The sequence below is a fragment of the Stegodyphus dumicola genome, chromosome 2 (assembly GCF_044657685.1).
Source record: "Stegodyphus dumicola isolate Sdum_Otavi_A_Nest chromosome 2, ASM4465768v1".
Taxonomy (NCBI): Eukaryota; Metazoa; Arthropoda; class Arachnida; order Araneae; family Eresidae; genus Stegodyphus; species Stegodyphus dumicola.
In genome coordinates this window covers 64,438,486-64,460,257 of record NC_140769.1, presented here as the reverse complement: position 1 = coordinate 64,460,257, position 21,772 = coordinate 64,438,486, and the positions used below count along the sequence as shown (strand labels likewise).

At 31.9% G+C, this 21,772-nt stretch overlaps 1 protein-coding gene and 1 long non-coding RNA gene across 3 annotated transcripts in view; one reads left to right on the top strand and one right to left on the bottom strand.

The window, feature by feature from the left end:
- Positions 1–2,558, bottom strand: part of LOC118195019 (dual oxidase-like) — a 511,368-nt gene extending 508,810 nt beyond the window's left edge. For both annotated transcript variants that reach the window (XM_035366249.2, XM_035366251.2), the window contains exon 1: positions 2,122–2,558. In XM_035366249.2, the coding sequence (XP_035222140.1) occupies positions 2,122–2,218 (97 nt within the window). In that variant the 5' untranslated portion in view covers positions 2,219–2,558. The remainder of the gene's footprint in view (positions 1–2,121) is intronic.
- A 146-nt stretch (positions 2,559–2,704) lies between these two features.
- Positions 2,705–5,850, top strand: LOC146998462 (uncharacterized). Its single transcript, XR_015039309.1, has 2 exons — positions 2,705–2,854; positions 5,643–5,850. It is a non-coding gene; the product is annotated as an uncharacterized LOC146998462 (long non-coding RNA).
- Positions 5,851–21,772: the final 15,922 nt, after the last annotated feature.

The window sequence follows — 21,772 nt, the reverse complement described above, 5'->3', positions numbered from 1 at the left end:
TTCCGGTTGATGAAGATTAAGCATATGATAAAGTAACTTAAATTCAGAATAGATAATTAACTACAAATATAAACAGTTTCCGTTAAATGCTTTAAATTTGAGAACGCACTTTTTGTTTCAGGCATTTTTAATTGAAATACACGTTCGTTTAATTAAGCATCTGGATTACTATCTATCTATATTTTAAACAATACGCGAGTTACTTTCTTTGCAATGCAGAATACTTTAAAAAATATTTCAACTTACGTTACTTAAAATAATTTTATAATTGAAAACGAAAATAATTATGAAAATAATTTTGGCAAAGGAGAATATTAAATTTACGTGAAAAGGAATTAAATGTGACAGATGACATTCCGATGTACGTATCTCGCTTATGAATGCGCTCTTCCCGACTTTATTCCCTGTATAAACTCGTAAAATCTGAAATTGTGTCATTACACACATATTTGGCAGTCTGTAAGAAATGCTAAAATGATTACAAATTGCTAATTTCTTAACCGTTTTAATTTCTTAACCTTTTTTTATCTATGTTTGTAAGAGAATTTCCATTTGAATGTACTATGACGTAATCTTAAACATATCGAGATATTATAAATTTATTGTACTTCCTCTTATAACTTATGATTCACAAATATTGTAAAAAATTTTAGTACCTTGAATCTAGTAATTTCGAAATTTCACATGAATTTTTGGAGCAATTTCAGGTATGCATTTTAAGAAAGCGTTCTAATAATAATTTTTAAAAAATGTGTATATGTTGCAGTAAGAGGTAATGCCAACTATGTTATACTGTTATTCGTCTATTGTTTTGAAATATTACATTCAACTAAAAAAAACTGCCATTATCACAAAATTGTACTTTTATCTACAGTTCATGTAATAAGAATTTAAACACGGTACTGAAAATTCTAACTTTAATTTCTGATTCAGCATTTGTTTGTATTCTTTTGCTTCAAAATATCCAATTCTCTTAATATATCTGTATTTGTGTCCAACATCAGTTCATAAAAAAAATAATTTTAAATTACAATTCTTACATAATTTCCCGTTTGCAAACTAAATTCCCTGGACTTAATGCTTGTGTAAGATATTAGTATTAACATTTTACTATCACGTGGCGAATAAATATATAATGTAAACTACAATTTTAAACTTTAATTGATGAGATGGTCGTAATTTGCAGAGCCGGGCCTAATGAATTTACAAATAAAACAAAGTTGATAAATAAAGTATTTTGTCTGCTAACCTACAAAATGTTTAACTTTCTTTAAAGATAAAATCCGGTCAATCAAATTGAAGATAACAAACTGAAATATATATTCTTAATAAAACAAAAACCATTAAATAAAACAGGATGTTAACATACTTAAGATGGATACCAAATCAGCTGAAGTTTTAAAAGGATTCGCAGTTCAATAATTGCCGACATTTAAAAAAAGCATTAGAAATACTCAAACGTTTTTTACTACCTATTTCTAATTTAACTTTTGATTAAATACTTAATTGTTCTGTTTTTTCTTGCAAGCGTGTATTTTGCTCAAAATTATATTTGTACTTATCTGATATTTGGGTATCATACTAAAAACTAAGAATCTGTAAAATCATTATTTTGTGGAAGGTGGGACGTTTCAAAACCAAATGTGCGTCACACACATTCGAAAAGAAAACAGAGTCATGATCACTACGTAATAATTTTATATGTATTTCAGAGCAAATGCATTTCTGCGTTTTAGTGTAAAATACCGAAAAACAATTTAGAAAATTTAGATAAGCGAAAATAACAAGATTTTTTATTTTAGCATGGTATCTAGATTTACGATAGTATCTAAATCAATAAAAACCGTAATCTAACTTGTATATTATTTAATAAAATGTTTAAATTTTAAATTAAAATGCTACCTGTGTCATTTATCTTTGAAACATATTAGATACGCCAAACTTTATGCAAGACATAAATGGTTAATTTTTTTTACTAAATTTCGATACAAAAAATAAACAACATAAATCCCAATTTTCCTTTTTCAGAAGCAATTTAAATTCTTCACGCACATGTGTGCAGAAAATTTTATATGTCTCCCATTTCAAGAAACAAAAACTTAACAAAAACAAAGTACTTACCTTTTACCTTCTGTGATGTTACCAAGGTCAAGAGATAAATCACTAAGGCCAGTGATCTTATACAAGCCCACGACCAACTAGTAGTCACTAACTTCATGCCTTACAAGAACACTCCGGACAAAAAAAAAAAAAAAATTTGTCCCGTACTCTCACCGAGTTGACACACCACAAAACTCTTCTGTTATTATTTGATTCCTGAACACTTGGTGGTCTAAACGGTACGTTCTTGTTATTGTAAAAAATGTCGCTCATCGGCGGCAGTTCTGTTGTATCATCGCGAGTTAGAGACGTTTTAAAAAGAACGGGTTTTTTTTTACTAAAAACAAAAAAAAAAATTTTTTTTTTTAAGAGGCCCGAGGTGTAAGTGTCGAATGGAAGCCGGAATAGTCGTGGCACAGGTAAGAAAGAAGGAGCTCGGAACCTAGCGGCGACCTCAAGTGAAACTTTTCTGACTCAAAAAAGTTTGTTTCGCCTCGTGACATCATTAGCGTGACGTCACGGCGATTTCGCGGCGGGATTTCTGACTGCCTTGGGTTTCAGCGAAAATAACGAAATTGGGGAAGGAGGTTGATAGGAAGAATTTATCGGCACTCATACATCTCTCCAAAGCCCGAATTTCCTCAGAGGCAAACGGGGAATCCAGATCCCCTTATAGTATTTAAATTTGTGAAATGTTATGTGTTTTATTTATTTCTGGCTTAGAAAATATAAAATTTAAAGCAGCAATAAAATGGTAAACTTCGTATCTTAGTTCTTTAACATCTTTCACTTCTAAAAAAACTGAATTTTTAAATTCTCTGTTTGATTTCTGTACTTAATTATTGAAATAAGGAATAATTTAATTGCATTTATTTTGTAGTGTAATCATAATCAGGTTTGTAGCAAAATCAATAAGGATTCTTCTGTTTTCTGTTTCTTTTAGGTGGACAAGATTCTGCTCTATTATGTGTAAATTAGCATTTCGTGCAACACATACTACATTAAAACCGTTACCATTTAAAAACATTTTAAATGTTAAAGTGTACTTTATGTTAAAGTACTCTGTAGTAAAGTGTATTTTTTGTTTTGATGTATCAGTGCATCATCTCTTGGGTAACATTTTTCATTTAAATTTTAAATAGCTATAAATGAAAAATGTTAAATATAAGATTATTTCACGGAATCTTTCATATGAAATGTACTTTACACGTAATATAATTTACACCAGTAGCATATAATACTTTAAAGAACTAGAGAAGAATCCTCCATAACATGTTTCGTCCTTGGTCTTCAGTGTTATAAATCAGATTCTCCATCTGTCTATTGATATATCTAGTTATCTTTAATCGAATCTTAGACATCCTAGGGACAAGTTTCAGCTAGCCCTTTGAAGGACAGAACATTTTTGGGGAGAGAGGACGCTGTCTCAAAGTTTTCTCTGGTATTTTTTATTTCAATCAGTAGATGACAAGATATGTTCGAGAACTCGAAAATCTGCATCGAATTTCATTTTATTTATTTGAATTTATGTTCAGCCCACTAGAGTTCAGATGGATAATCCGCTGCATACTGGTTATTGAGTCCATATACAAACCAGGCAAAGGGGAAAGCTGCTTTAATTTTCAGTATTTTCTGTACGAATAATTTTACATATAAAATCTGGTTTTCCTTATATCTCATACAAATACGAGCCAGTTTTACTTTGAAAGTCCTTCACGAAAGTAACCGCTTGTCAAATAGCTCCCACATGTTTTGCCATATTAAAATATATGAACAGATTTTCAGGAAATGATCTTTTCTCTTTGGCGAACAGCACACGTGCGTTTTCCCTTGATCAGTTAATTAAATTTTGGTAAATTTTCGAACGCGTTTTAAATAATATGCCTTAATTTTATCATTGTTTACAAAGCAAAAGACATAGAACACTTTTTAAAAAGATCGCTTGATTTATTAATGAATGAAAAATTTTATCAGATACAAAAAATACAAGTAAAGAAAATGATGCACATGCAATCAGCAGAATACAGGTAAAATTTAAAGCGCAGATGCTAATAGCCTTCGCTTGAAGAACACCAAATCAACAAGACCAATAGATTGTCATAAAGTGCAAGAAGCTTTGAGTGCTAAAAAATGAAAAATTGGACTATGAATTAGATTCGTGACAGCGTACGATAGGGTTGTCTGCCGAAGGCGAAGGATGCTTTTGTGGAAAACATATAAAGAAAATCACGAAAACTCTGTGGACCTAGTCCAATCACTCGATGATGAGTTTTATTGCTTCAGCAAGTCTCATTTAGCTATGTTATAAATTTAATCAAAACTCGATTTTGCCTAATACTAAAACTTTAGTGGCCCATATCTTTGTTTACGTATTCTGTATTTTAAAATTATTATGTCTACCAGAATACAACAAAATAATATTTAAACTTAGAAATGTGCCATGTTGACAGTAAGTAGAACCTTCGCTGTCGTCCCCCGTTTATGCGCACGTCCTCTGGAAACGAATTCGATGTTACTGTCTGTCTACCAGAAAAAATGGCATCGCCATTATGTCTAGTACTAATTGGTCGTGGTGGTCGCTATAGAAACAGGACAAGTACTCGTATATTTTAAGTACAGGTGAGCCAAGTGAATGTTTTATTGTTAGTTTGTTTGGCGAATTTTAGCCGCGAGAAAGAGAAAGTTTAGAAAAAATAAATTCGCCATTAAGATGGTGGCAAACTTAAAAGCAAACCTTAAAAACACCCCTACGATAAATGGGTTAGAGCTATTTTCTGTGATAACAGACAGTTGAATATTATTTGTCGAAATCTAATCTTGTAATAAAAATAATAAAAATACAGTACATGAAGTCGTCCAAGATATATTCGGAATAAACTGGATTTTAAACAACGATATATCAAAGAGACAGAGTCTATCTCTTTGAAGTCCTTGCTATCTGAAATAATCTCTATAGAACTTAATATTTTAAAAACCAATTTTTTTAATTTTTATCTATGCTGTATTTCTTATTTAGTTAAATTTACTAAAATATTTTCACCTGTTTTGCGCCCCATTTGAGGCCGTGACTCATAGACTGAATACCACTGATAAAGAGTACGACAGTTTTTTTAATTATAATATCTACATTTATTTTATTTATAGCTTAGACCTGTGCCATCAAAATGTAGATACAAATTCTTTTAGGGTAAGGTCAAAAGTTCAAACCTTAATAATGTGCACAATGCTGACAGCTCTTCATGATTTTTTTTTCTTCTTCTCATGTGACTTATTTCCTGCAAGCCTAAACAGTACAATTAATAGAGAGAGTGCTCCACCACCAACATTTATTACATTAAGATCAGACCTCGTGGTATAAGTTTAAACGGTAGTAATTTCTCTAGCCACTCTCTTTTAAAAAATCTTAAGAAACAGGCAATAGTGAAACAATGTCAAATCTTGTAAATATTAAAATTTCTACTAGCGCTTAAAGTGTTGATGGTTAAAAAAACATGCAGAAAAATATCACAAAAGTAAGCATGATTTTTTTTTTATTTTAATAGAAAGGAACAGGAATTTTGAATAAAAGCAATAACATCGGCCAGGCAAAATGGATCTCAAGTAGATTGGTTATCCTTCAGTGTACTCTCGACTTCCTGCTGCAGCATCTACAAGGCTGTAAGGCATCTCATCTTCCAATCTATCAACTTCTTTCTGGAGCTTTCGTACAGATTTTTCAAGAAACTCCCCAAGCTTGACAGCTGGTGAAATGTAATGTCACATGCCTCCTCTTTTTATACTAACTTCAACATACTTCATATTATTATCAACGACGCTTAATTCAGCAATTATATCTATTGATATACCTATAATTATACCTATTGACGCTCTTTCTTCTGTATTTTCCAAACTGCTTCCGACATAACAATATAGCGTGCCATCTCTTCATATTTCTTATTTGAAATCAGTATTAAATTTAACGAATAATTGAGATTAATAGTACTCCGTATATCATGTCCGGGTCACGAGATTTTCAACGGCAGCTGGCTATATTCCAAATATATCAATTACATATTTTTTATTTAATAAAAAAGAAACTACTTATAAAAAGATTGTATTAAAAATATGTATATATACTTAAGGAAATGAAAACAAATTGGCATTTCGATTTAAAACCATTACAATTTGTTTTGGTGATCGTCGAGTTTAAAAATACAGGATTTATAAGTTAAATGAAGCTTTTATATTAGATTTCATCTTAAGTACTTGTGTTCACTGTTCGTATATATTAAAATATCATGTAAAAGGAAAATATGAAGACTTAAAAATTGCGATAATCTGTTTTTGTTAGGAAAAATAATTTGTGTATTAAGAACATTAAAAAAGGTGTAATGAGAAAATTAATAACATGGCGGGCGAATGAAAAACCGTTAAAATTTATATTGAACAAAAATATGTTTCTACTTATATTTTCATGCAGCTAAAACGATCTGCACGATAAAGTTCTAAATTTGTCACACGCCGTTCAACAGCGAACTCTAATGCTTTATAAAAATACAAATTAGGAATTGCTTTTAACTTTTAATTATTAAAAGTTTGGCAGCATTAAAAAATACAGGGAAGAACAATGGAGGTAACAGCAAGATAGGAAATAAAGTACAGTTAAAAATATTTTAACTGAAAAAATTATTATCGATATTTTCAAGTAATTAAAAAATTCTGCTTGGTCAAATCTTAAAATTTGTCTTGTGTTGTTTCAACTACAAACTGAAATATTTTATAAAAATATAAATTACATTTTTTTAGTTTTACCTATTATTTTATTATTTATCATTTATTTAATTATTTTAGCTACATTTTGTGTATTATAATTTAACATTTAATGAGGTCATGCTTGGTGAATTTTGTCTGGTTTTTAATGAGGCAAATCGTAGTTGCCGTGAAGGAAATAAACTTTCCCAAGAGAGTTCATTGCTCCTGTGTTGATAATTGCTCTTTATTATCTGGTTCTTATTTATAATCTACATTATTTTTCGCGGCTTTGCAGTCTAATAAAGAGCGAATAAACACTTTCTAATGAAAGCAAGTTTTGTTCCAAAACTAGTGCATAAAATATAATAAATTGAAACAATGCCAATGATTTTTAATAAAAACTATTCAAATATCTCAGAATTATATTTGATGTCAAAAGATCTATAGATATATTACCTGCATATTTAACCTAGCGCAAAAACACAGTTATTTAAATTTTTCCAAAGCCTGACAGAATATCGTCTGGATTATAAATTATCCTGGAAATCTAGAGTTCTCCTGTAGAACAATAGCAAAATGATCGACTTAAAAGCAATTATGTGTTCTTAATAATATTATCAATCTTCTGGACGGAATATGTTTAAAGTTATTTCCAGATATCTGGAATTCTTATGCAGAATACTGACAAATTGAGCGATTCAGAAACGATATGTGTTATTATTGATATTGACAAACTTCTAGATTGAATATGTTCAAAGTGTTTCCCGATATCTAAAGATCTTCTGTAGATTATTGGTAAATTGAGCGACTTTAGAATAACATATGTTGTCCTTAATGACATTATAAAGTTTTATAACATTAATATGATTGATAAAAGCATTTTTAACGTCAGACACCATCATTGGAGAATTTCATTAGATGTATTTAATTATTCGTCTGATGTTCCTTTATAAATTACTTTTTCTTCTTTATTATCATTTCTTCATAACAATAACTATTTTTTTTTCTGTATCAGAAACGTCTGATGGACGTGCCTATGTGTTACAGCAATGAAACTTTACGTTACTGAAGTTTAATGACGACCGTTTCATTGATGACCGGTAAAAAAACAGGGGCTCTTCTGCAGATAATTGTAAGAAAAAATTAGTATAGTTTGATAAATTACAGTGTAGGAAGATATTTGAAAGAAAGTTCGATTTCTTACCGTCACACGGTTGTTCAAGTTTTCCTCCTGGAGCGACAAGTAAATTATTTTCTGTGTTTTCTAGTGTCAACTTGTATATCTGATATGGATGAAGTTAAATTCCCAAGAAGGAAAATATAAATTTGATATAAGATATGAAATCTAATTATCCCATCATAGATACTTTGTTCGTGTCATAATTTCGGCATATTAATTCATATTTGCGGATCGAATTTCACGTTTCACTTAATGTAGAAAATTTACTTAAACTAAATTAAGAAAATTTAAAAAATACTTATTAACAGAATATCATTGAGATAAATTTAATGAGGAACCATGCCTAATTATGACTGGTTGTATACTAAGTTACAGCAGATAGATCAATTGATAATATCAGACATATTCTTCAGCCTATTTTCTGCCAGATGTCAAATACATCTTTTATCAATGTTAAAACAATATGTAGCTCTGAGTGTAAATGATAAGTTGCTAATAGAAGGTAAATAATATTTAATTAGAGTCCCCCCATCCAGGAAAAAATGGGAATGTCATATACGAAAACATGATTTTTCTAAAATCAGAAATTAAAGTAAAATATGATCATAGAACATAATTTTAAATAGTACAATTACATTTTGATACTTTTCTACTAACAAGTCAGTTTTCAAAATCGACTTTTAAAATCTGAAAGCCGTGAAAAAGGACAATACAGTAGAAAACAGCAATTTCTGTTCTTTGTTCGATTGAAATGACTTTTCGGTATTCATGCTTCTGACATAGAATAAACCAAATGATCTTTCATTAGAAAAACACGGAAATGTTTGCAACAGAACCCTGCAGCAATTGTTCACAACTGTACTTCTCCAGTTTGTTGGACTTAAGGAAATATCTGAAATTGTTTGCTATAGCTTGAGACCAGAAAACTAGCCTAATACTATTTAAATATGAAAGTTTAATAACAGAATTTTAACATTTCGAATAATGTTTAGAATTCATTATTGCCACGTAAGATTAGTATAATGTCTCTGAAATTTTCCATGCAGTAACTTCAAGGTTGCTACAGCGAGACAGATATTTCAAGCAGCACACAATCTGATGTAAAGCAGTTCAGATAAACATTTACAGGCGGTGTTTCTTTCTTTCTTACAAGCCAGTATCCAAACGATAGGGTATTAATTTATAACTTCTTTATAGTACATCTATGTTAATTTTATTAGCGATTCGAAAAAGATGTCTACAGTATGTTAAGCACTTTAGCTAAGAACTTAATTACTACCAGAGCATCTATTGAAAGCTTGGTTTAAAGATCATGTTACTATACACTTGAATTATTTATTTATCTGATATAAGTGTGAACTTAAAAAGCGAAAACGCCAATTCGGTGAACTTCGTTGTTACATGCTTACCGAAATACCGGATTTCATCCCAATGATATTTAATTAGTTAACTCATTATGGCACAGCACTCAAGCTACATGTCTAGGAGAAAAATACCTTTGATTTTTAAGAGAAATTTATTATTTAATGTTACACATTGACAAAACGTCCAAAATTGTATGCGCCACACTGTTCAATCAATGAGAGCCGCAAAGCTGTTGTATGTACCACGGCCCGGGATTTTAACTATTGAAAGTGCTGAGCCTAGGAAATTATTAGCTATAAATTCCTTTTTTTTTTCAGTTATTCTTAAACTGAAATGAATCATAATTTTTGCTTTTCTCTTAATAATAATCTCAAGAAAGTAATTATTAATTATAAACTTCACACCAACTTAAACTTCCTTCCCAAAACATATTTATCCCTTTTCAAGAAACGACTAGAGTAATCCACATCAAAATGTAATTTTTCTAAATTTTACATAAAGATTTACATTGCGATTTGTTCTGATTCCATTTTCGATCTTATGAGTTTAGGATGTTGCAAATGCCTCAGATATTCAGTACAATCTGCATTTCGCATTTTGAGGTTGGATCTATTCTCTGTTAGCACTTGTAAAGTATGTGATCAAACAGGTTGACAGTAAGGCACGGGATGGTTTTGATCATAAACTGTTTAGTTTTGATATCTTTCTTAAAAACATTATGATTGACAATCTAAATCAAACTAATCTCGAGCTTTACTAGACGAGAGCCTAACTGATGGTCTTGTTCTAGCAACAATCCCAACATTAATTTATACTGAACACGAAAGATTCCTATAGGCGCAGAGTATTTTCAGCTCACCTCGTTCAGGGTAACTAGACGTACAGTGGTTTTGTTCTGTATTTTCAACAAGGCCTTGGTTACCACTTAGGTTCCCAAATTTTAGAGGCCTTAGAAAAATCTCGTTAATCTTTATAATTTATTTTCGTTTTACTTTCATAAACATAAGTGGATCCATTAGTAGCTGGGTGGTTAAAAGGCCGGCTGAATACTGGTAGTTCGATCGGGTTGGCTGCATGGTTGCTTTTGTGATTTTGCTATGTGTCACTTGAATATGAGCCTGTTTCCTTCAGAAAGGTCCTCCGAGAAAACATATCTCCTCTTAAGCAAATAACCATCATGGCCTTTTTCATATTCAAATAATATAACCTAACATATAAACAAACAAAAACCTCATAAAACAACTTGTTGGTTGTCTCTGAAAATAAGTAGTTTATACGTAGAACCTCGAAATGGCTAAATCGCATCCAGACTTTAAGTCCAGTATTCAGTTGAAGTCTTTACTACAAAACAGGATTACTGATGAACAATTTTTCTTTACATGCTACAACAGAAGCCTTCTGAACACACTTACAATAGTCTAGGTTACACAGGTTTCATAAGTTAAGAGTCTAAGATGCATTTGCGATGTACGATAATATTCCACTTATGATTTATTTATCAAGTTGCAATTTTTTCGTAAGTCAAGGAGCGGCTGTTATGAAATATTTCAAGTATATATACTTAACTAAGGATTAAAATGAAGTTTTCTTTATAAAATAAAATCTTCTTGAAGCATCTATTATATATTCTCTAGTCTCTACTGCAGCTCTTTTTCACTCTATCATTATATTACAATGAACACCGCAATTCTCTCGTCAAACCACCAGGTGGTCTAGAGTTATAATAACAGCAATGAAGAAATAGCTGCCAGAAAGTGGAACTCGTAGACATGTAAAGTAACAATGTATTATGTTTTGAGAATTCCCCAATTTTTTTTCTTTTTTTTAACTTTCTTTTTAGGAAGTTTGCAAAAAAATATGAAAGAAATTATGGGAAAATTTCTTATTCTTTATCTGTCATTGAAACACCAATTTTCTCCAAACTGGCATTTTCACAATTTTTCAAACATTTTTCCTATTTCTTTGAATATTTCGTTTAATTAGGGAACTCAATGAACAAGTCAAATAAACTTTTGAAATTTTTGCTTCACATCAGCCGAAACTGAAAACGATGTACATATAACTTTTCGATGTACATATAACTTTTCGTCAGAAGTAAGATAAATTGATTTATTTGTGTACTACAGCATCCATCATCTAACAATTAATTTACATTCAGCATTTTTTTTTTCAGGATTGTTTTCAGGTTTATTTTCAGGTTTCTTAAACCAGAATTGTTTCCAGTTTTTATAACTCAGACGCAGTAATTCCTAAGTTTAGATAGTCTTCCTAGAACTGAATTTCCTAGGTTATCTTACTTCTGAAATAGAAAATTTCACCATGTGTATCGTAAATACGAGCCAGTTTCCCTTAGAAAGCTTTTCACGAGGGCTATCTTAAGATAGCCTTCGTGTACTTTCTAATGTTTAAATACCCTAACCAAAATTTCACCACATAGACTTTCGTGACACAGCAGTGTATCATGGCACATTGATTCAGAAATATTTCTTTTTCCTATTATGATAAATAATCTGTCTCACATCCGCAGCATTTTCTGAATTTTCTTGTTAATGAAGGAATTTAATATAATCCATTGACATCAGAAAAATCTTTAACGAAGTCTTTCCATAATTGGTGGCCATTAGATCACGTCCCTAATCCAGGATCCTCGTTCGTAGTTATACGGTACACATTGTTTTTCAAAATTCGATATTTTTAGCTTAAAGTAAACTTATCAGAATGGGACCAGATTGTATATCGACAACCACCTATGTATTGCACCTATGTCTCTAAGGCAAAGGAGACATCGTGGAAGACTTTCCAAAGAATCCTGACCTGTATTCTCTTTTTAGGATAATTGCTAAAACCTCATTTAGTAGTCATTTCGATTAGTAGGAACGGAAATTGTAATGAATTACTATTTCTAGTAGAATTTAACCCCGGGTTTCGCTAAATGACTTTTATAAGTTCTGGAAACGTTTTCTAAACGTCAAAACGATCACTGGCCCTATTCCGATGAATTTTATATGTACGCCTTAATACATGAACTGAACATGTATGATCAGTTTTGTTGGTTACTCTGTAAATATAGAAGACTATTTGCTATTTCCAAAACTTGATTTCAAATAATGAAATATAAGGATGAAATTAAATTCTCAGCAGTATTCTCAAATTTGTGAATTTATTTGATATTCACATTTCTGTGTTGCCAAATAAAAATAATCTGTTGATATCACGCAACAAAATCAGAGTTCCCACCCAGATTAGCAATTTTTCTTGAACTAAGTTCCGAAATATAACTTTGGATGGTCTCTCAAAATAATTCTTAATCTTATCAGTCGACCATAAAACATGGTTATTGAATGTTTTTAAAATAAAAAATTTTAATTTCCAGACTTTAAATACAATCTATCACCTCGAAGAAAAGCTCTAACATAAAAAAAACTAATGTTAAACATCACCTTTTTTAGTTCGGGCGCCACTGTAGAGACATTAGTAGCGCCACTGTAGGAACCGGAGACATGAAAAAGGAGCAATGCTCTCGCCGGGACTCGAACCTCGGACCTCTCGAATACACGCAAAGCGTGAGGACCACTACACTACGAAGCCATGTTAAGTATCATTATTAATTGTAATAGCTTTCTCTCTCTCTCTCGTCTTTTTTTTTTAGCCCAAAGGGGCGGTACCTCAGAAGGGCTATTAGTCTCGAAACGGCATTTTGTGCCGTTTCACTATAAACGGCGAATCCCTTTCTAAATTGTTGCCACCAAATAATATTGCCCAGTATTATACTTAAAGAAATTAAGGAAGAATTTGCATAAATGCCTGTATGTTTCTCGCAATGTGAAAAAACGATGGCATCTAGAGACAAAATTTTGAACAACGTAATCCTCCACCCGAATATGGGCACTTAGAAGTCCGAATTTTGAATTCTGTTTATTATCTATTTCATACTTTGTAAAATTTTAAGAATTTTTGATTAACAAAATCAACAATTTCAAAACGAGCAATGGCAACACTATACAAAAGAAAAACATTTTTCTCTCCAGCGCGCGAGACTGTCTATTGGAAATTCTAAAGATACGCTGTTTTTGATGGGGCGACAATCTGATTGATAAAAATGTGAAATAATTCAAAACTAATTATAGCGATGTACAAATGGCCGTGGTCTACGTGCAAGATAAAAATAGATTCGCTGTCTCTGTGCTCAAAACCAAACTTTAGTACCGATCATATACTCGATGCCAATTTTTGGACTCTAGAATACGACGAAGAATGTAAGACCGTCTTGGCCGGAGATTTCAATATCCATTTGGATTGTTTGGAAGGAAGGCAATTTGCAAATATCTTCAATGCATGAATCTCGAGTTGCGAACGAATCCTGAACACTTTAGTACCAAAGGATATACGACGATCGATGGAATATTTTTTAATCAAAGTACGAGAAAGGATGTGTACTTGAGTATTTATAGATACCATTTTCCGTTATACTGAAGAACAGAACAGTCATCAATAAAACTTAAAAGGCGGTAGTAAAGAAACCATTGATCATGCCATTGATATCACTTCTAATGGTAATCGATAATCTATAATCTATAATAAAAAATAAAAAAATACCGCCCCTTTGGACATAATGTAAAATCTGAAAGCTTTCAGATTTTTTTTTCACATTGAACAGTGAACTGCTGTAATTTATAAAACAGAAAAAAGTAAGTTAGAAGTCATAAAGCTGGATACTTAAAATTGCAAGGCAGTAAACTGAAACAAAAATTAAAGAGCTTATAACCAGGAAATGACGGAATGACAGCAGTTCTGAATGCCACAAAGTGACGAGGACTCGTGATTAGTTCATACTACGGCATAATAACGTAACTTAAAACATTGCGAAAAATTGTGAAATTAGACGTTTTTCCCGTACCGAGAAAACATATAAAATTTAAATGCGTTTTTGTTCGTAGCCTTCTAACAATTCTTGCATCCGCCCACACTTTGAGAATTTCATATTCAGTAATCTTGAAACGTAAAAACTTCCACTTTCACCTTTTGCAATACCTAGAAGTGTATGCTACGAAACTATTATAACGTTGCCATACAGAAAACAATATAACTTCTAAGGCAATTTCCTTTTAACTGTAACTTTCTCCAAACAATTGAAATTTTATTTTCCCCGTTCATCGATCTGCTGTGGCAATTATACTCTCGAGAACTCCATTTCAGTCAGACAGCGTCAAAGTCAAACAATTGACCGTTCAGAAATACTGAAATATAATAACATTTAAAAGAAAACGCTTAACTTTATTTGTAGGGAATCGATCGAAGGGTCGTATGCTCGAGAAGGAGGGGATAGCTGAAGACTGTGATTATTCGGCACAACCAGAAATCCATTCCAAGCAAGAAGATGTCTTTCAATCACGTCTAGTTCCTTACGCAGGTTTTATTTATTATTTCCGGATTTTGTGATGGGTTTGTGCCCATAGGCTAAATAAACGTGGGAGGTCGATTACATAAGTATAGACTACAGGTGATTTTTTTAGTTGTCTAATAGCCGAAAGGTCAAGTGAAAAAGTTTAAGAGAGAAGAGATAATAATTTAAAAATTAGAGCATGAAAGTCAGAAAATAAATAGACGTGATATCGTAGATGTCAGTAAATGATACGAAAAATCAAATATGCTTTATTATTACATGATGAGTGCACGAAATATTTGAAAAAAGTCGCTGTAGGTTCCATTTCCTTAAATATCGATTCGAGGTATACGCTTCCAATTACAGAGCTTTTGCAGAATCGGGTATAAAAATTCATCAGAAAACTTTCAGCTTGATGAGTGGTACAATTCATAAAAATAGTGTGTGTGATTATGGCAAAGCCTCGAGGGCTATCTGCCTAAGGGAAGGAATGCCTTCGTGGAGGACTTTCTAAGGCAAACTGGCTGGTATACACATGGGGAAAACCACGAAAACTCCCCTGCAGCCAACCCGTTCGCGGTATTCGAACCTCGAACCGAATTACTAGTGGTCAGAGACGTTACCGTTCAGCCGCTGGAAGGCCTTTTCAGTAAAAATAAAATTTATTCATAGTATGTTTCTTCATAGAGTGTGGCGCTGAGATAGCTTTCGACCACGGAGGTGAACCAAACGGAATTATAAACCATCCCAGAGGGGAAATCTATTATCTATCGAAATGTAGACAAAATAGTGATAATAATAATCTAGTGATATACAAATGATTCCAAAACTTTGAGCAGCATAATTACTGTGTGCAAATTCTATAGTAAAAAATTACGTTGTAAGATAAAATGTGTGTGGATGTGTATTACCAATAGTCATCCATGATAGTGATTCAACAAACTCCATTACAAAATACAAGTAAAAACAGCTAACTTGCTAAATCAATATGATACTCTATGATCAATATGATACAAAATAATACAGTATGGTACATATGAAAGTGCGAATTCAACATAACATATAAATAGATCAATGCGAAATATTACTGTGCTATACAGCTGAAACCAATTTGTTAATAAATAATACTTAAGAAAAGGCTTTCATATATTATCTGCTATAGACTATGTTGATTACTGTTCTAACGCAATATTCTCTTGTACAGAAAGAAACTAATTATTACTAAATAAATACTAACTTTTACAAAAGATCCAGGGAGTAATTCTACTTTACTTACTAGTAAAGAATGAAAAGTAAACACTACAGGTGAATTTTACTAATATTTACGGATAATCTAAGACATGATAAAATTCTAAATCGCAATGAGGGGAAAAAAATTGTATATGTCATATAATAATAAATGTATAGAAAATATTTCAGTAATATTCATATGAAACCACTACATTAAAAGCTATAGTAAAGTATATAAGCATGTGAGTCCAATTCAGTTATATGTCTGTGAAGTCAATATACAGGGTAGTTCAAAACTATATATGTCAAAAATGTAGAGAGGACCATAATAAGCAGATTTCGTATGGGAATGTGTTTGCGGTAATGCCGCATTAAAGCGCTAAAGCAGTATGAATCATAGGAAACTTAAAAGACAAGTAAAGACAAAAGAAAAAAATTATTAACAGTTTACAATAGGTGTTCAAAAGAGCTGCCGCCAAAATGGCCGCTCTTTCGAGATTCAAAATTCATAGCGTGGGCGCATGGATCGGCGTACATTAGGAAAGATGTCAGGCATGCCGAGCATATGCCCAACAGCAAGCGGGCAACAAGATCTTCTGCAGATATAACAGGGCTCTCGTACACGAGGCTTTTAATATGACCCGAAAAGAAGAAATCTAAGCAGATTAAATCAGGAGAATGCAGTGGCCAGGGAACTGGTCTGCCCCGTCCTATCCAATGCTGCTGGCTGTAAACAGTGGCCAGATGATTCCTGACCTTCCGGCTGAAGTGAGCTGGGGCTCCATCGTGCTGAAACCACATTCGTCTGCAAGTAGCTGGAGGAATATAAACCAAAAGTTCAGGTAAGACTTCCTGTATGAAGATGCTGTACGTGTGGCCAGTTAAACGACTATGTAGAATATATGGCCCTACTAAGTTATTGTGAACAATGCCTTGTAGAGACAACAGCTATTTTTTGAAAGCAAGGAGAGATGAAAAATGAGCAAAGCCCTCGCCAGGAATCGAATCACGGACCTCTGGAATACGCTCCCAGCGTGCAGACCACTACACTACGAAGGCATGCTAAGAAGGGGGGAGAAATACCTATAGACGGCCCAAACATTAATCGAAAACCTTTCTTGGTAGTCGTGTATTATTGTGCCATGTGAGTTATCATGAGTTCGCAGGGGAGAATTATGGATGTTAAACATAACCGGTCGCGTAAAAGTAGCCTCATCAGTGAATAAAACATCTGCAGGGAAAGTTTGATTGCCTGCAGTCTGCTATAAGTATCAACGCGCAAAATAAGATGTGGAAGATAGTCGTCAGGGGTCATTGCTTACATTGTCTGTAAATGATACGGATACATGCCATCTTCATGTTTAAGTCCTTCAAAACAGTTGCATGGCTCACACCCAACTCACATCCTGCGGCTCTCGAGCTTGACTAAGGATTATCCTCTACTGTGTTTAGTATTCTTTCTTCCACTGCAGGAATTCTGCGATATCTTCCAATGCCAGTATCATTCCTGGACGCATAAAACAATCCACTCGTGCGTAACTCTGAAGACGCTCGAATGTTCTACGATCCAGCTGATTCTTATTCGGGAATGAATAAGAATTTGAGATCCAGCTGATTCTCCTTGTACATCTTTTGAGAATCTAATCTATTTCCTTGTGCAGCCTCATACATGAAATGTATATCGTCAAGCTCCGTGTTGGTTAAACGATGCATGCTGCTCAAGATCTATGCGGGAAATTATGAATCCAGCTTTTATACGCCGCACTCATCAGTGCTTTCTACCGGCTCAACGAGGCATTACCGCACACACATTTCTATACGAAATCTGCTTAGTCGGGCCTTTTCATTTTTGACATATTGTTTTGAACCACCTTCTATAGAGTGCAAAATATATGCAGAAGAGAAATGTAGGGGACAAGTAAATACAAAATAAAGCTAATTATAACCTATCGTAGCAGTACGCAGGGAACTATTACTAACTTACTAACTAGTGAAAGAGAAAAAAAACGCTAAAAAATCATGTGCTGTTGTTCCTTTATTTAATACTTCTACAATGAATCAAAACTATTATAAACATAAGAAGTACATAATTCTTTTTGAATAAAACTTTAAAATCAATAATAATAATAATAAATAAAGATATAAATAATAAAAGTGCAAAATATTATTCAAAAATTCTAATAAAAACCAACCCATAGTGAACTGTAGAGACTAATCTATAATGTACTGATGGTAATGTTGACCATATAATTACACTAAAATGTGTGTCACGTTATTATATACTAATAATTAAAACCTATATATATATTACTGAGTATTGAATTACCTGAGTTAAAATGTTGAATATTGTGTACAAATAGTAGCACTTTCTATATTTTACAAAATCTTTCTTGTCCAAAGCTAATTCATATTAATCCACCTGTACCTGATACAAACGCTGCAGATTTACACTTGAAAGAATTTTATTTCCCTGTATTTAAATACTTGCCTTGTAATACCTCATGCATATTGCCAAAAACGTAATGAGAATAATGAAATACATTAAATAAAAAATACAAAATAGATTTTTATGTCAAGAAGAAGAATTTTTTTTAAGTTACATCCTAAAATTTTAAAGGAAAGATAGACTACTATGGAGGTCATACGAGTATACTGCCAATAACTTCCTTTGTTATCTTCTTTTTGATATACTAGTACATTCTGAGGAAATGTAACGAAACTAAAAATTTTAAAAATTAATTATAGTATTATATAGATTTTATTCATATTACTTGCAATATTTATGCACATTATTCTTAAGACAATGTTAACTGGGATCTTTCCAAATTCAATTTGATTAAAAATAATTTAATTAAACTAAATTAGTAAATCAAATAAGATAAAAATTAAACAAATTACTATTTAGTAACTTAATATTTGAGCCTGTAACAGGTTTCAATAATATTTTTTGATAATCTACTAGTAATTAACATATAACGTAAACATTATTTGATTTTAATTGCTTACAAAGATTTTAATTTTATTTCATTTAACTCAAAACTAATAACGTCAAATTCGTTATTTCCAGCATTATCGTATCTCCAACGTACAATAAACACATCGAAAGGAAATGAAAATATAAGTTACTTTATGTATAAAAACGATGTATCTGTGGAAGTTTAAATTTTTGCTTTTTAACTCATCAATGTTTTTTTAATTTCCAATAGCAAAACAACAAATCATTACGTCGTTTTAAATAAATAATAAAAAAGATGGACCATATTGTCGAGAATATAATCAATTCCCATAGCATGCCATTGTATTAAGGGAGTAAAACAGAGCCGATAAAAGAAAACGGTTGTGCTGTGAAAATTGAGTCTTTTCCGATTTCGGATATGGTGTACGAAGCATCTTGACTTCATAGTTTCACCAACTGATCATCATTGGCCTTACATTTCTGAAGCTTGTAACTACTGGATCAGATTTCCTAATTCTAGCTAGGGTAAAAGAGTAGCTTTAATAGTTTTTACTGCATCTCATGTATCCCATAATCAACGTATTTATTAACAGGCAAAGTGTACGGTTTGTATCGCGCTAAAATGACTGCAGTAGGAGATACATTTTCAACTTAAAATTATTTCCAATATTTCTTTTTTCCGACCTAATTTTCAAAGATAAAATATCCATCACTTCTATTTAAGTTTCATTTACCGTTAGTCTATATTGACAGCCAAAATGTACATCTTTTGCTTTTTATCTTTTCATTCATTATTTTATGTTTTCATTGCATGAATCGATCAGTTATTCGAATTGTCAAATTTTTAAAACTGCATTTTGAGAGTCGCCAAATAGTTTTATAACCCAAATCTTAGTATGTTTTACAATTTTTAACTGCCTGTCTGTAAAATAATAAGAAGCGGATTTTTCGATTATTAATTACTTCTAGATGAGTATATTCATACGTATTTTTTCAGAAAAACTTGGAGTTCAAGGTTGGAAGACCTTGCTTGTTAGGACAATACTATTCGCAATAAGTACTCGAAAATTAACCAGGTAAGTAAACTCGATCTTGAATATTTACACGTATTTTACAAGTTTATGCACCATTTTGGCCTTTGATTTATTAAAAATGACTATGAGTTTTACATTTCTCTAGCACCAACTCCCCTGATGAAGATGTTGCGAGAAACACAAAAATCTTTTTGGTTTTATGATCCTTTGTTAAAAAATAATGTATTTATTTTTTAACATATTCTGCAGTAATTTATCCACTTCTTTTTATTTACTTTTACGAAGTAAAGGAAATATTACAATCGTGGAAAATTTCGAGTATCATATTTCAACGAAAATATCCATTTTGAACTACTCTCGAATGCATTTGAACAATGTTCTTCGTTGGCATCTGTGCGTTCAGACAGAATAAGGACTCATTTTTTCTCAACGATTGTAAAATGGGTTTAAAATGGATTCAGAAGGGATTTTATTGTGATGTTTTTACGTATGTGTGTATCTCGTATACCTCAAATATATTTATACTCGCTCTCTTACTCGGCTCGGTGAACTGAATTCTTTTATTCTTATATGTTGGTAAATTTGCATTTTTTGCTTTATGTGGCGCTAGGCCTAACGAAGTTGTTATTTATTTAAATTTAAAATTCTTAATAGAATAGTGAATTAAATCAGCTGGTGCAGTAATTTCAATGATATTTTTGCACATTTGCACAGTGGGGGCCAAAAATAAACTTTCAATTTTGTGCACCAAGATTTTGCCTTCCTGTCCGTTGGCCGAATTACGCGTTTTTACGTACAAACTCTAATTTTAGTTGCAAATTTTTAAAAAAAATTTTAAGTGTATTTTGTATTTTAGATTTTTCTGTGTTTTACAATTTTTAATGATGTTTTGAGTTTTTATATATTTTTGCTTTGCCGGGGGATAAAATCGTCAAACAATGAAAGATCGACGTCAATTTGAAACCAAGCAAACAAGTTCGCGTGTGTCATGCGAGCATGAGCTTTTTATCTCTGAAAGTCCTCCAATAAAGCTTCGTCTCTTTAGGCAGATGGCTCTCGATTGCATTACCGTAATCGATTAAATGGACAACAGTATTATATTACTCAACTGAACGAAATTCGGTTAGTCGAGATTTTTAACTTATTTTAACTTTTAAGTTTCAGCATATAAATTAAAACCAAGTTCAGTCGCAATGCAGCAATTAATTAGAACTGTTAAAGATGCGGAAGTGTCCTGTTTAATTTACCATTGCATGAAAATTAATTTTTTGACCCATTTATCTCTCAGGAATGAACCGCTAATGAGAAGTTGTTAACTGAATGCCTCAGTGGATTTTACTCCTGGAAATACTTTGAAAGAAAGCCGTAAATTATTTTAGTAGTGAATCAAAACTTCATAATGGTATTGCAGTTTATTTGGTTCAAATCTATGAAAATTATGTATCAATTAATCGAAATTGCGGATTTGTTCAGTATCGTTAAAACAATTTTTGATGTCTTTTTATAATTGTATCTCAAAACATTTATTGCACAATTGAAAGATAATAAGTAAAACATTCCGGTAAAATCATTTCAACGCGCAAAAAATTATAATGGCTAATAAATTAATGCGGAAATTGCTAAAGCATACATTTGAAGAGCATGATTAAAGTATAAATAAGCAGAAAGAGATCGAAATATAGTGCTTCTGTTCAAACTTATTCGTTTATCAAAGAATTAATTTTAACTGTTGCAGATTTTGCTAACAGTGAAAGACAATTTACCAGATGTTTTCTCAATAATGAAATTGTTAA